Here is a 16,617-nt window from a genome sequence, read left to right on the forward strand (position 1 = left end):
TGAATTGGTGCCACTGAAGCAATAAGGAGATGGTAAGGTAAGACCTGGTCCTTGGTGTGCAGTGGTTAGCATTGGACTGCAATCCACAAGGTCAGCAGTTTGAGACCACCAGATGCTCCGTGGGTGAAGGACAGGGCTTTTTCTGAGACACTCACAAGGACAATTCTACTCTGTCCTACAGAGTCGCTAAGAGTCAGCATTGCTTTGAGGACAGTGAGTGAGAAGCCAAGATCGAGGAGCCCTGGTGGCTTAGTAGGTTATGCACTGAGTGCTAACCACAAGATCAGCAGTTTGAACCTACCAATTGCTCCAAGGGAGAAAGCTGAAACTGTGAGTTCCTATAAAGATTTAAAGTATCAGAAACACAAGGGGCAGTTCTACTCTGCCCTGCAAGGTCACTGTGAGCTTGGTTTTTTGGTTTAAGAATTTGAAAATAGACCTAGTTCTATTTTCTTCCCATAACCTCGGGTCATCATGCCTTAAGGTAAACAATATCCTAATGATAATGGAAGTTAAAAGTGTCAAAAAAGAAGCAAAGTATTCACTTTAAAGTAGTATACCTAAAGTCTTCAGACAAATAAAAGAAAATGGATGCTGTTAGTTTAAAAAACAAAACACAAACAACTATTATCTTACAGTTTAGATCACCATTGGTTTTAAAGATACCAATAATACCAAAAAGAAAGAAAAGCGAATGCCAATTATCTATGCAGGGTATTTTTTAGTCACTTGAAGTTTTTCTCACAAATGCATTCTCTGAGCCAGCAAAAAGCATCTGGGATGCCTTATTTCTTGAAAGTATAATTCACTATTGTTTCTGGGGTTTCTTGTAAGACGTTCACACATTCAACATGACTTTAGGCTAGTGTTTAACAATTTTTAATATATGAGTTGTATTTTAATCGTAATCTTATATTAATAGACATTGTACCCAGTTGGGGTACATTTTATTTTTTTATTCTTTTTTTATTTATTTTTATTTATTTTTGGGGGGGTACATTTTAAATTTAACATGTGCAGTACCAACAATACACATAATTCAACTGATGCAACAATGATGTAAACAACCATAATACAGCAGGCAAATACACCAGTAAACTACACTACCACCTAGCCCATAGCCACTTTAAGATGCTATCAATTGATTATCAACAAAATAATTGCTTTTGGTTTATCTATTTTTTTTAATTCTCACCATATCTAGATTACAACTATTCAAGAGAAAGATTATGTGTGGGAAAGAAAGTGGGTGAAAGTGGGTTTTTTCCGTCTTAAAAAATGGCAGTGGTTATTGGGAACAGAAATTGTTCCTGCTCTTTATGTATGAAAAACCTGAAAATGACTGACTTTCTAATTAAATGTATTTTAATTTCAATTAAACTATTCAATATATCTTTGGGGGGAAAGACTAAAAAATAGTTCATTTCTACCTAACACTTTTAAAAAGCATGGTGCTTTTTGTGCATGGTGCTTACTACAGCAACACTATGTGCTGGGTAAATATCCAGTGAGGTATTTTCTCACACTGGTAAGAGACCCCATATTGAGGTTTCTTTGCTCTGAGCAGTTTCACTGCAGAGTTACAGTTTTTATTTGGAAAATAAACCATGAAACCCCACTAAGAATCACATTAACTGGGGCTAATAATTACCGAGGACTTATTTCTATCCTCAAAATGTTTCAAATCTACTTTGGAGGAAGACTGGTAATCCTAATAACATTTGGGGAAAGAAAAACAACAAAAAAAACTTTTCATGAGTGAAATGGTCTGATCTTTATTTCATTGATTCAGGAATCTGATGACAAATAGCACACTGTAGAATAGGGAAAGATTATTTAACAAATGATGTTACTATAACTGATTAGTTTTGAAAATATAAAGTTCACACATTGTACCATACACTACTAATGAGGAAGAGAAATGAAACTACAGAATAACTAGAAAAATAATTCAAATTAATGCTTAGTCACTATATGGAATGAAAGAAACTTTCTAAATTTAAAACAAAACAAATCAGAGAAAGTAATCTTACATAATGAAGAGAACAGGCATGTATGACAGTTATTGCTATGTGTTACCGTGGCAGGCTGGGTCTCAGCGCTCTGCAACTACCCTCCATGTGTGGTCTGACACACGGGGAGTTACCTTGGGGGTGTGGCCTCCAGTCAGTATTTAAGAATGCTCTGGCAATGCTCTCTGCCTGTCTGTCTGTCTGTCTCCATTTAGCATCTGAGTGGCTATCATCTGATTTACAGTTCTTGGGGCATAATCCAGTGTCTGTCATCTGACCTGTACATTTGGGAATTTGCCAACTCTCACAGCCCTGTGAAGAGAAGCAGCTTGCCATCTGACCTCACAATTTTGGATTGGTAGCCTTAATGACCACGTGAGCCCAATGCCTCTAGCCTGGTGCCTGATCCCGAATATTTGGGGCTTGCCAGGCTCCAGAACTGTGCATTTCCTTGAAATAAATATTTCTCCCTCTCTCACTAAATATATATGTGTGTGTGTGTGTGTGTGTGTATACTTCAGACGTTTTACTCCTCTAGAGAAAGCAACCTAAGGCAACACTTAAATTAAACCATAAACTATTTAGGAGAAATATGATGTAAACATGATACAAAGATATTTGCTTTTGTTTTCGCTATACAAACAGCTAAAGCAAATGTATAAGTTAAAAAAGAGTATAAAGTAAGGAAAAAATTAAAGAAAATTCAACCTTTTAAGAAGGTCAATTAAATTAACAATCATTTATCTATTCAATTACCAAAAAAGACTTCTAAAAATAACCCTAACAAAAAAGCTATAAGAATCCACCTGTCTGTTGTTGATAATGGTATAGACTTTACAATCTTTTCGAAGAACACTGTGGTGATAGATTCTCCAAAATCTTAAACAAGTTCATATGCTTTAACTTAGTCATTTCAAATCTGGGAATGTATCTAAAAGAACTAATTTTACATAGTGAAATATGCTTGTCATAACCAAACCAGAATGGAAGTTACTACCACTGGGTCTATTCTGCTTTACAGAGACCCTATCATACACAGAGGAACTGACCCATAGGGTATCTAAGACTATAAATCTTTGAGAGCAGACAGCCCCATCTTTTTCCAACAGAACATCTGATGGGTTTGAAACACTGACCTTGTAGTTAGTTGCATTTAACCCACTGCACCTTTCACAATCACAAAGAAATGGTTAAATAATCTACAATCTAATTGCTGGAATGTCAGCAACTAGAATTTTTTTTTAACTGGCATCCAAGAAAAACTTATAATAAAAGGCAGAGTGCAAAATTGAAATTAAATTGTTTTAAAAAGAAAAATTCGAAAGAAATAATTAAAAGCATTTTAAAAAATCAGCTGGGCTCTGTGGCGCAATGGGTAGCCCACTGGACTCCTAACTCTTTCCAACAAGTGATTCAGAAAAAACATTTTATTGAGGGCTCATACAGCTCTTATTACAATCCATACACACGTCCATTGTGTCAAGCACACATGTACATTTGTTGCCATCATCATTCTCAAAACATTTTCTTTCTACTTGAGTCCTTGGTATCAGCTCAATCCCTGCCCCCTCCCTCATGAACCCTTCTTAATTTATAAACCATTATTATTTTTTTATGTCTTACACTGACCGACGTCTCCCTTCATCCACTTTTCTGTTGTCTGTCCCCTTTGGAGAAAGTTATATGTAGATCATTGTAATCAATTCCCCCTTTCTCCCCCACCTTCCCTTCACCCTCCTGGTATTGCTACTCTCATTATTGGTCCTGAGGGGTTTATCTGTCCTGGATTCCTTGGGTTTCCAGCTCTTATCTGTGCCTGTGTACATGCTCTGGTCTAACAGATTTATAAGGTAGAACTTGGGTCATGATAGTAGGGAGGCGGAAGCATTAAAGAACTAAAGGAAAGTTGCATGTTTCGTCAGTGCCATACTGCACCCTGACTGGCTCGTTTCTTCCTTGTGACCCTGCTGTAAGGGGCTGTCCAATTGTCTACAGGTGGGCTTTGGGTCTCCACTTTGCACTCCGCCTCATTCACATTGATATGATTTTTTTGTTCGAGGTCTTTGATGCCCGATCCCATCAACACCTCATGATCACACAGGCTGGTGTGTAAAAGCATATTTTGTAGGCAAATATATCAGTAATCTGGCCAAATAGATCAGGTGGCGATTCCCTATCTTCCAGTCTAGCTTATAGGAATAAGCTCCTAACTGATCTCTCTCACTGATGTCACAACAAAATATACTTCCCACACTGCAGACAGAATAATTGACTGTTTCAAACTCTTCAGTGGCTTAGGTTGTCATACAATGTCCCTTATGATCCCCAATACCTATTCTCCTCTTCATACTTTACATTCAAGGATGAGGTGAATGTGTTTAGTTCCTTTTACTATCTATGTCTACATCTTAGATCTAAATCTTCTACAAACCTGGCTAACTCCTCAGATTTCAAGATACCCTTGAACTTTATTTCCAGCAACCTTTTTATACACGTCCATGCTGGCATTTGTCACACAGGATTAACATTCTGTTTAATGATTTATTTCCTTCACTATTCTGCAATCTGGTTGATATAAACTAAAGATAAAATTAATATACACACATAATTAAAGAAAGTAGATAACCGCAAGATCTAAGAGATTTGCATGCATCTTCGAGTGGTATTTATCCAGCTTACATTTAATGAGTGCTTATTATTTTCTATGTATCATGCTAAATACTAGGAATATTGACCCTGAAGAGCTGTGATAGTATGTCATTTAGATAGGAAAGTTACTTGCAAAGGGAAGTATATTGTAGGTTTTAAGGACTTCAAAAAGTAAATGGAGGAGATGGTATGCTAAACAAAATGAATGGCACGTAGATACATTTCAAATATATTGTATTTCCAAATAAATCGTGAATTATACTACTTATCTTCATGTCTTCCCTAGTGAGTTTTACATAATTATGCCCTTACTAAGAATCCATTGCATCATACAGTATATAAACAAAACCAAAACTACTGCCATCAAGTCAACATCAACTCGCAGTAACTACACAGGGGTTTCCAACACTGTAAACCTCGGTGGAAGCAAACAGCCTCATTTTTTTCCCATGAAGCTGCTGGTGGGTTTGAACCACTGACTTTGTGATTAGCAGCCCCATGCCTACCCTACCGTGCCACTAGAACGCCATCATATAAAAGTCTATAAAATATCACAAGCACATGTGTTTGTAAAATTGAACAACCTAAATAAACCAACCAAATTTCTTTTGGCACAGGAAAAAAAATCCAAAATATTTTACTCATTGTTATTTAAATTAAATACCTTTTAGTAATAAAGCCATGTAAATGTGAAAAAGATGGAGTAAACTGTGTGAGAAAAGAACAAAAGTCATATGTAATGATCATATCTTTAATTTTTTATATGAAAAAAAATTTTATATGTATACTGACAGTAGCTGAAAGCCTCAGGTAGATATGAAACTTGTTCTAGTTTGGGTAGAGGCTAAATATTCAATTTAAAAAGATATCACAATCTCACTGACTTCCTTGTGTCAAATATCTAATTTAAAAATAGATTTTTTTTTTGCTTAAAAAATTTTTAAATAGCATAAACCTTCTCAGAAAACTTACAGTATATTATAAGCTGGGATAATAAAACCAAATTGCAGCATATGGTAGTCAAATATAGGATTAAGGCATTTGGCCTTGTAAATGAAAAACGTTATGCTGCCTGATCTCATTTGCAGAGTTTTAATTTTAAGGAAAAAGGAAATTTGAGATAAGGACCTAAATATTCGAATCAATGCTGACATTACCTGGCATAGCATTCCCACTTATGTCAGCATTCATGAAAGCAGTGAAAACAAAGAAAAATAAACATTAAAGGAGGATGCTTAAAGTAAGGGGAAATGTAAAGTGAAACTTACTCTATGCTTTACACAGACTTCCTTTAGAAAATAAAGCTAAAAAAAACTAAAGTTGGAGACAAATTTATAATGTGCATAATTAACACATGAATTGATCCTAATTAAGAGTTCTGATTTTTATAGCAACTTTTTGTATTTTTGAATATGCAGAGACATCTAAAAATGCAGTATCCCACCATGAGTCGACACGCAGTTGTCTGCCATCTTTGACACGGGTCCAGCACCAAAGCTGCATCCTATATTCTCAAGTACCATAGAGAAGTAAAACCATTTCTCAAGAACCAAAGTTAGTGGGACTTTCTCTCTGAATTAATTAGCTAGTTTAGAAACAATACACTAATTTAAATTCCTTCATTGGTTTTAAGAGCCTTTGATTTGCAAAATGATGGTAGCCTACAAATATACCATATATACTTGTGCATAAGCCAAGTTTTTCAGCACATTTTTAATGCCGTTTTTGTGGTAAAATTAGGTGCCTCAGCTGATATTCCGGACCACTTATATTCAAGTATATACGATATCTTTGTAGGCATTAATTGCTATAAACACTTGGTAAATTTTCAAGAGAAAGTTTAAATACTTATATATTTAATCTCCTCAAATTTGTAGCTCTGGATAGTACAAGAAATGGAGCAAAAACCATTTATCATATATACATCAAGATCTGTTCTAACTTACCCTAAATAAAATTCACTGAATTAAAATGAAATTAACGGCTCTTCTATATCTTAAAATCAGGTGAGTGAGTCTAAAATTTCCTAACATGTCCTTGAAATTAACTAATTTAGGCAATGTATTTAGGTATAGAAAACTGACAGTGAGCGGTCCTCTGAAGAATTCAAACTTTTAAAAATTTTCCATCAACTACAGAATAAAAGAGTTTACTATTGGAGAATAATTAAAGGATTTACCGTAATATAAACAATTATGACATTCAAGGTAATGTTATTCTACTATTACTGGGTACAGTCTCCAACTTAGAAATACTCCAGACATGAAAAACCAGTGGCCTTTGAATTGATTTCAACTTCCTGATTTAAACACTAATTTCCCCACAGTAGCTAATCCACCCAAGATGCATCTCCCACCACCCATTTGCCCACCCTTCTAACCCAACCACACATCTTTGCTTTTTCCCATGCTTTCAACAAACCCCTATTTCAGTAGTCTTGTTACTGCTGTGAATAATGTTATGAAACTATTTTGTGCTTTAGAGATTGTTTAAAATCGGGGAAGAGTTGAGAAATACGGATACAATTTAGGAACACTAACACTAGGACAACACAAATCTCCAGTAAAGCTGACTAGCCTAGGTAAAATCCATTCCAAGCTCCACCTTTAAAATGCCCTCAGTCAAATCTTGAAAGTTAAATTTAAAATTACACCAGTATAAGATTAACATCCTTTAAAAAGAAATCTAAGTAAGACTATGAGAGTAAGAGAGGTTCTTTCCTATTCGACATTGTTTACGTTAACGTTACAGGGGTGCTATTCTCCTGTAAGTGACTGAGGTTACTAACAAATAGAAGAAATACAGACTGAAAGTTTGAAACATGAGGAGGGAGTGGTTAGTGTGGAAACCTTACAGTACCATTTCAGAACATTGCAGCAAAAGAAAAGCATCTCACTTCAGTCCTGGATTTCAATCTGGATCCACTGCCAAATCACGTGGCCTTGGGCAAATACCAGAATCTCTCTGCATCTCAATTTTCTTTTTCTAAAGAGAGACTACTGTTTCCCCACAAGGGTGACTTCTCCAAACTCAAGTTTGGGAGAGTGACATAACTGCTCTCAGATATACCAGATGCTCATAAAATCCAAGTTTCTCTTTTCCATGCTCATTCATGAGCAAGAAGAAATGGCACCAAAGAGAAAGGTGGACTCTGGGTAGAAAGGTGCCAAAGAGAAACTCCAAAGTCTGTCCTCGCAAATGAACAATTTTCCAGCCAGAGAAAGAAAACACTTTTGCTTTCTTTTTCTTTCTCATGCCCATTTTTCCTTCCTGACTATATTGCCTTAATCCCAGGATTCAAAATGCAAGCGCAGGCATACCTCAAGATAGGGCAGCTTCAGTTCCAGAGCACCAGTCAACAGAGCAAATTTCACAAGAAAGTGGGTCACACTACTTTTGTTTTCCCAGTGTATGCAAAAGTTATGTTTACATTATACACTAGTTTATACATGGTCTGTATGAATCAGAATCAACTGGATGACAGTAGGGTGGTAATATATTAAGTGCAAACTTTCTGTAAAATATGCAGTATTGGTGAGGCATGAAAAGAGTGAAGCTCAATGAAATGAGGTATGCCTGTAGAACTACTAAATGTATAATGCAACTTACAACTGTTCAGGTAATATTAATGTCAAAATAGATCTGGGAAGGTAGTCTTGGAACCCATCTTCCATTTAGTTTACTACAACAAATAACTTAATGCGCGTCCTAGATGATTAGCAAGAGGTGGAGGAGAATACAAAGAAGAAAAAAAATCCCTACTGTTAGTAGTAATTTTTAGTTTCCTGATTTCAGAGAATTTTTTTTTTACTATTCATCTCTGGGAAACCCAAGTAATCTAGTCATAAGCTCAGGACTCTTACGTTTTGTGCATCATTACGAATAGCATGCTAAGGCACGAGGAAGAGTTACTCCACAAAAACGGATGGCTTTCTTTAGTCAAATTTCCATTCATTGTAGAATTTTTAAAGCAAAAGATTACCTGCCAAAATTTCAGTGTTTCGGGCAGCTATTGTTTTAACTTTGATTATTCCTGATTCAGCAGCCTGCAAGAATAAAAACAACTTACTATTAACATGAATTATCTTGAGTAAATAAATCATACATCATAAAATCTAAGGCACAAATAGAGTCAGTCCTTTTTTTCCCCACAATACAGATATTAAATCTGGTAGTGGCATACACATTTACAGTAGTCATATATGATTAATTTAATTAATTGTATAAACTCTATTCCACCCTACAATGCCTTAACATAAGGCATGTCTGACATAGTTTAATCCTGTACAAATTTTGATGTCTATAAACTAAAATATATAACAAAAAGCCTAACGGAAAAAGATTTTCCTCTCCACATCACAAAAACATTTCAAAGCACTGGAAAGTCAAGTGAAGCTATTGCTTTGGATTAAAACAGTTTTCTACTTTTTTGAAAATAGAAACAATAACTTTATTTGTAAGTAAAAAAAAACTCATTCCATTATTACAATGCACCTAAAGTACTTCGTCATAAGTATATTACGCTGGCAGTACTTGGAAGTCCTGTAGCTTTTTAAAGTATACCATAAAAACATTGGCTACATGTGGTTATTAAGCAACTTGATATGTGGTTCTTTCCTTGGAATTTTCCCTCTAAATGAAAGTAAAAATCCACAACCAGTTGCTGTGGAGTTGATTCTGAATCACAGCAACCCCCATGTGTCAGAGTAGAACTGTGTTCCGTCAGGGTTTTTAATGGATAATTTGTCAGATCACCAGTCTTTCTTGAAAGGTACCTCTGGGTGGTGGAATTAACTCTCCAACCTTTTGGTTACCAGCCAGCACATTAACTGTTTGCAATATTTAAGCACTGTTATATGTAAATTACATATTAGATATTGAAAACAATATGAAAAAAGTAGAATAATTTTACATTGATTGAATACTGAACTGACACTCTGAATATATTGGGTTAAATATATTTACACAGGTCATTCTTCATTTGTACTTTTTAAAATGTCAAGTGAAGCTTGATAGTGTGTGTGTGTGTGTGTGTGTAGGTGGACTTCAAAAAGTTCACACAAAAATTCTATTATCTTTCAGTCTCCCTTTTTCCTATAGGCTTTTAAAATCCCTAATGTCTCCATTTGTGACCCATATTATATATATATCTGCTAGAAAGTGTTGATATGATACTTTATTTCCTATAATAGAAACCCAACACCTTCCTATCAAAAAACATGGATAGTTCATACTTACATTCATCACTACATCTCCACAAGTAATTAACATTCAACATAAATTATACATTCAAGTTTTCCTATAAATGCTTTCTACATTGGCATTTGCTATCTCTTGCTATTTGCTGATTATGTTATCAAGGAGCTAAATAAAAATAATTATGGAAGAACACTATGGAATGCTATATTCTGACTTTGAGGACCATTTCCATTAAAAAAATAATTTTATTGGGGGCTCGTACAACTCTTATCCTTCTATCCATTGTGTCAAACACATTTGTACATTTGTTGTTATCATCATCATTTACAAAACATTTTATTTCTACTTGAGCCCTTGGTATCAGCTTCGCATTTGTCCCCTCCCTACCCCACCCTTCCTCGCTCAGGAACCCTTGATAATTTACAAATAATTATTATTTTTTCAAGTCTTACACTGACCAATGTCTCCCTTCACTCACTTTTCTGCTGTCCATCCCTTGGGAGGAGGTACAAGTAGATCATTCTTAAGAATCAATTCTGGAATGCATGGATGGTGGATCTTGCAGGAGAAAGACAGGGCTTTCTACTCCCATAAAGAGTTAAGTCTTAGCGTGGGACAGAGCAAGATATGACAAAATAATAATTTATAAATTATCAGGGGTTCATGAGGGAGGGGGGAGGAGGAAGAGAAGGGGAGGAAATGAGGACCTGATGCCAGGGGCTTGGGTGGAGAGCAAATGTTTTGAGAATTGAAGAGGGCAACGAGTGTACAAATGTGCTTTACACAATTGATGTATGGATGCATTGTGATGGGAGGCGTATGAGTCCCTAATAAAATGATTAATAAAAAAAAGAGAGTTACGTCTCAGAAACTCACAGGGGCAGTCTACCCTATCATATTGGGTCACTATGAGTTAGCATTGAGTCAAAGGTGAGTGACAGTGGATCTCTGTCATTTTGTTAGCTTCCAAGTATGTGTCTGGAGAATTCTCTTTAGGAGCTCTGTAAAACAGAGCCTGTCTTGCACTAGTAAAACTGAAAATTCCAGAGACTTGATTCTTCCCTTACATGACCTGGAAGCCTAAGCTTAACCTAAGATTAGACCTATGCCCATCAAGCATCTTGAATATGGGGACTATGGGCACGCGAAAATATGAAGTGTGAGAGAATATTTGTTTTGAAAGCAACATCGAGACACTGGTCCCAGCAGGGCTAGCGGTAACCTGGGAGGAGCCAGCAGCGCAATCTGTGACACCCAGTCTGTGTTCAGCAACAGGTAGTCCTGCTGGCAAGAATTTTGCTTGGTCTGGTTTTAGTTTCCCTTTGTTACCATATTTTTCTAAGGCTACCTTCTACAGATTCTGTAAGCCACTCAATCCTATCAATTAATGTCCTTTCTGTGTAAATCAGTCAATATCAGGTTTCTAGACATGTAACTAAGATGCCTAAATGATACACTTGGGCTTACTTCTAAAACTTCTGGAAATGGAAATACTCCAATTATTTAATAAGAATGGCTACTATTAGTAAAACAGACAAAATTCAATTACCATATACACTCGAATATAACCTGACCTGAGTATAAGCCTTGGGTGGGAAATTCAGGATGTGAATTAACACAGAGACCAGAGGGGAGAGACGGAGCACAGCCACAGACACATCCTTACCAGTTCAGCAGCTGGCGTAAGTGAATCACTATTGGTGCTTCTGCGAATTGGAGCTGTCCACGTCATAGGACAGCTGATTGGTTAGATGTGAGTAAACAAACATTCAAAGCCCTGCGGTGTCAGCGGGGCTTTGAATGAACAGCGGAGGAACCGGAATCACCCGCGGGATGTTACACCTCACTGGAGTACCACTGACCCGTGTATAAGCCGAACTTCATTTTTTTGTGCTGAAAAACTCAGCTTATACATGAGTATATACACTATTTCAGGGAAAATTTTCAGGTTTTCTGATTATGTGAGGCTTTGCATAGTATTAGAAAGAACCCAGGTGGCAAAGTGATTACTTGCTGGGCTGCTAACTGGAAGGTCAGTTCAAAACCTACCGGCCACTCTGAGAGAGATGAGGGTTTCTACTGCCGTAAAGAGGTATAGTCTCATTCATTTAAATGGGTTCTAGTTATTAATATGTTCTGCTTTCTGTTTTCATCTATTTTATTTTGTTATTCTTTTTGTTTTTCAACAATTTTTCTGTATATGAAATTCAGGATAGGTAAACTGATAGACTGTGACTGGATTAATGGTTCCTAGGGAGTCTGATTAGGGGAAAATGGAGAGCTAATAACAATGAGTACAAGAAATGAAGAAAATGTTCTAAAACTGATTGTGGTGATGATTACACAATTATTCTTGGTGTGAACTACTGAGTTGTCATGTGAATTATATGCCAATAAAACTGCTGGGGGTTGAGAGAGAGAGAGAGAGAGAGAGAGCTACAGTCTTGGACTCTCCCAGGAACAGTTCCACTCTGTCCTAGAGGGTCACCACAAGTGGGCATTGACTCAAAAGCAGTTACTTTTGAGTTCTGCACATTAGAAAAGGATCCCGAGTGGTGTGGCGGGTTAAGCAGCAGGCCACTAACAGCAAAGTTGGCAATTCAAACTCACTGGGGCTATACAGGATAAAGATGATGCTCTCTGCTCTTATAAAGATTTACAGTCTCAAAAACTCTTACGAATGATTCTACTCTGTCCTGAGGATCACTGTAAGTCATAATCGCCTTAATGGCAGTGGGCTTGGTTTGGGTTTTGGTTTTGCATAATAAAAGCACCAGAAGTTGTGTTTTGTTTAATTCTGATGTCCAGGATGCAATCAATTCTACTTCAATTAGAACGAATGATAGCAGCAGCCCCTAGTATCAAAAATTCTCAAGTGGTTCTTGACTGCACCATTTAGGGGGAATCTGTAACTTATAAAATCTACCTGATTAGAAACACTTTCTTTAGATTAGTGGAAAGACTTTCAATTTAATTATCCATTAGAAAATAAATCATCTCTATTAAAACTTTCCTACAGTACAGCATGGCCACTAAATTTTAATCAAAAAGTTTTTTAATATTATAATCTTATTTTTTTAAATACTGCTGGCTTTTAAAAACATAGAGATAGTGAGGTCAAAACTCTGTCCTTAAATAGTACAATAAAATAGTTCATTCCATTCTCCTACTAGAGGGAAACGGTTATTTTAAAATGAGGCCTCATTGAAGCAGAGATCCAAAGTCCATCTGTAGACAATGGAACAGTCTTCCCACATAGGGGCCACAGGAAAGGGATGAGTCAACCAGGGTGCAGTAAAGCACTGATGAAACACACTATATTCCTCTGCTTCTGTGAGGCTTCCTCATCCCCCACTACCATGACCCCAGTGCTGCTTCTCAATTCAGACTAGACTGGAACATGTAGACGTATAGATAAGAGATGGGAGCTCACGACACACAGAATCCAGGAACCAGAAAGGTAGGGGGAAGGTGAGGAGAGGTAGGGAGAAAGGGGGAACCGACTGCAATTATCGACACATAACCATACACCCCTCTCCAGGGGAAAGAACAACAAAACATATGGGGGAAGACAGTGGCCGGCGTGAAATTTGAAAATAATAACAATGCACAAGCTATCAAGGGGCTAGGGGGGTGGGGAGGAGCTGATACCAATAGCTCCTATTTCTACTGATACTTTCAACAGAAAGTAAATGTCTAGAAAATGAAGGCGACATATGTACAAATTCTCCTGATGTAAGCGATGCATGGATTGTGACAAGAGTTATGAGTCCCCAATAAAATGAAAAACAAAACTATTTATATTAAAATAAACAAATAAAATGAGGCCTCATAGTTTATTACTACTTTTGTGTAATTAAACTAGGTCTGGGTATAGTAATTGTTTTTAACACAAGGAAAAGTGCTTTTGCTTAAAAAGGATAAAAAAGGAATTTAATTCACCAGGTTCCATTTAATTGGGTAGTAATAAGAATAATCACTACTGAAATGTGCTAGCCCTTTAAGAGAAAAACTAGTCATTAAAGTTGATATGTTTTATGACTTATTTCTATCTTATTATTTTTAAAGCAACCTTCTTAAAACTAAGCACAGTAAACTGTTATAACTTTATCATATACAAACTTTTCCATAAATGTAGGCAAACAATCCCACTGGGAAGCAGTGTAAGCTGTTTAAAGATCTAAAAAGGAACCTTTAGCTAAAGGACATTAAAACGGTTTATTTAACTCATGAGAAAACAAATGAAGCCCTGTTCCAAGGCTCCGGTTAATAATTCTCCCTTCTTTATTCTTCTGGGACACTGATGTCAAATTTCAAGAATGTCAGCTTGAGGAAATACTGATCCAAGCCATGGTATTTTCAACCACCTCATATGCATGTGAAAGTTGGCTACTTGAATAACGAAAACTGAAGAATCTTGATGCATTTGAATTATGGTGCTGGCAGAGAACATTGAAAGTACCGTAGAGAGCCGGAACGAAAAACAAATCTGTCTTGGAAGAAGTACAACCAGAATGCCCTTAAGGTGCGGATGGCTAGATTGTGTCTCATGTACTTTGGACATGTTATCAGGAAAGAGCAGTCCCTAGGAAAGGCCGCCCTGCTTGGGAAAGTGGGTCAGTAAAAGAGAAGATGACCGCAACAACTAGACTGCCACGGCGGCTGCAACAAAAGGCTCCTACATGAGAACAACCGTGAGCTGACGCAAGCCTGGGCAGTGCTTCCTTCTGTTGTCCATGGGGTCGGTCCCATGAGTTGGAATCAACAACACACTTTTTCTTCTTGAATAATTCCATGTCTACACTTCAGCTCAAGCCATCGTCAACCTAACCTATTGTAATGTCTTCTGTAAACAGGAACTAATTCCAAGGTTTGTTTATACATATTTACATTTGTCAGTGACTGGGTGAGTCCAAGGCATAGTGGGTTACTAGGTGCAAACTCAGCCGTTCAAAACCACTAGCCACTCTGTAGGAGAAAGACAGGCTTTCTATTTCCATAAAGATTAGTCTTAGAAACACACAAGGCAGTTCTGCTCTGTCCTCTAGAGTTGCTATGAGTTCCAGCTGACTCAGGGACAATGAGTTTGCATTTAACTAAACAATAGAGCAAATATTAAGTATGTCTGGCAATATCGATACACAACTCAAGGTGCCCTAGTGGCAGGCACATGAGATGTGTTAGGCAAAGTCAGCAGTTCAAATGCACCATGGGAGAAGATTCAGCAATCTATTCCATAGAAGATTTAGTCTTGGAAACCATATGGAACTGTTTTACTCTGTCCTGTGGGGTCAGGTCACTAGACTCAATAGCAGTGGGTTTGGTTTGGCTTACATACAATTCAGGAGTTGCAGTGGTACAATGGTGAAAGTGCTCAGTTGCCCACACAAAAGTCGGCATTTTAAACTACCAAGAGCTTCACAGGAAAAAGATGTGGCAGTATGCTTTCACAAAGATATACAACTTTGGAAGCCCTATGGTGTGGTTCTATTCTGTCCTATGGAATCAACTCAATGGCAATGGAGATGGATTTCAGCTCTCAGTTTTCACTGTTAAAAGTTCTCCCAAATAAAGTTTTGTCCCTATTTCAGGCCTCCAATAGTTGGTTAAATGGAAAACTCTGTCATAATTTAAGTAGAAAGTATCTCTTGCAAAAAAGGCACCCTCCTTTACTCAACCAGCTAATAAAGAAAAATATTGGACACTGAGGAACTCTACCACAGTTCCTTTTAGGCAAATCAACCAACTTCCGTGAGGCCTAAGAGACAAAAGGAAACGTGGGAGTGTACAGTTGGCACCTTCTATTATTTTATACCCTCACTCAGCTTTATTTAAAAGGAAAAACATGTATCCAAAATCTTAATTTTGGGCATAAAACCCCACTAACTTTCACTTTCTTTCCTCTTCCGTTACTTGCTCCCTGGACTTTTTCATTCTTCAGCAGAATTTTACCTTAGCAATCTGAAACTCAATGTCGCCACTATTGTCCTAGCTCTTTATCTTTCTAGCTTTCTCCCTCCCTAAAGGAAGTGCTCTCTTGTTACACAGGTGCCACTGGTCCCTTAGCCTTAGCCTTGTGGTGTAGAAGGTTAAGAACTGGGTTGCTATTTGGCAAGGTCAGCAGTTGGAACTCACCAGCTACTTCGGAGGAGAAACACGAGGCTTTCTGCTCTAGTAAAGATTTACAGCCTGGGACACTTCTCGAGACAGTTCTACTCTGCCCTACAGGGTCACTATGATTGGGATGAACTCCAAGGAATTAAGACTTTCTTTATTTTTTTCTGATTTTATTATTTGTTGTTGTTTTTTAATCGTTTCATTAGGGGCTCTCATACAACTCTTATCACAATCCATACATACATCAGTTGTGTAAAGCACATCTGTACATTCATTGCCCTCATCATTCTCAAAACATTTGCTCTCCACTTAGTCCCTTGGCATCAGGTCCTCATTCCCCTCCCTCCCCACTCACTCCTCCCTCCCTCCCCACTCACTCCTCCCTCATGAGCCCCTGACAATTTATAAATTATTATTTTGTCATATCTTGCCCTGTCCGATGTCTCCCTTCACCCACTTTTCTGTTGTCCATCCCCCAGGGAGGAGGTCACATGCAGATCCTTGTAATCGGTTCCCTCTTTCCAACCCACCCTCTCTCCTCCCTCCCAGTATCACCACTCTCACCGCTGGTCCTGAAGGGATCATCCACCCTGGATTCCCTGTGTTTCCAGTTCCTATCTGTACCAGTATACATCCTCTG

At 37.4% G+C, this 16,617-nt stretch overlaps 1 protein-coding gene across 2 annotated transcripts in view; it reads right to left on the reverse strand.

Annotated features, from left to right (window-relative positions):
• The window catches only part of MON2 (MON2 regulator of endosome-to-Golgi trafficking), a 111,681-nt gene that overhangs the window by 85,479 nt on the left and 9,585 nt on the right, over window positions 1-16,617 (reverse strand). For both annotated transcript variants that reach the window (XM_075551347.1, XM_075551348.1), the window contains exon 2: window positions 8,644-8,707. In XM_075551347.1, coding sequence (XP_075407462.1) covers window positions 8,644-8,707 — 64 coding nt within the window. The remainder of the gene's footprint in view (window positions 1-8,643; window positions 8,708-16,617) is intronic.

The sequence above is a fragment of the Tenrec ecaudatus genome, chromosome 6 (assembly GCF_050624435.1).
Source record: "Tenrec ecaudatus isolate mTenEca1 chromosome 6, mTenEca1.hap1, whole genome shotgun sequence".
In the NCBI taxonomy this organism is placed as follows: Eukaryota; Metazoa; Chordata; class Mammalia; order Afrosoricida; family Tenrecidae; genus Tenrec; species Tenrec ecaudatus.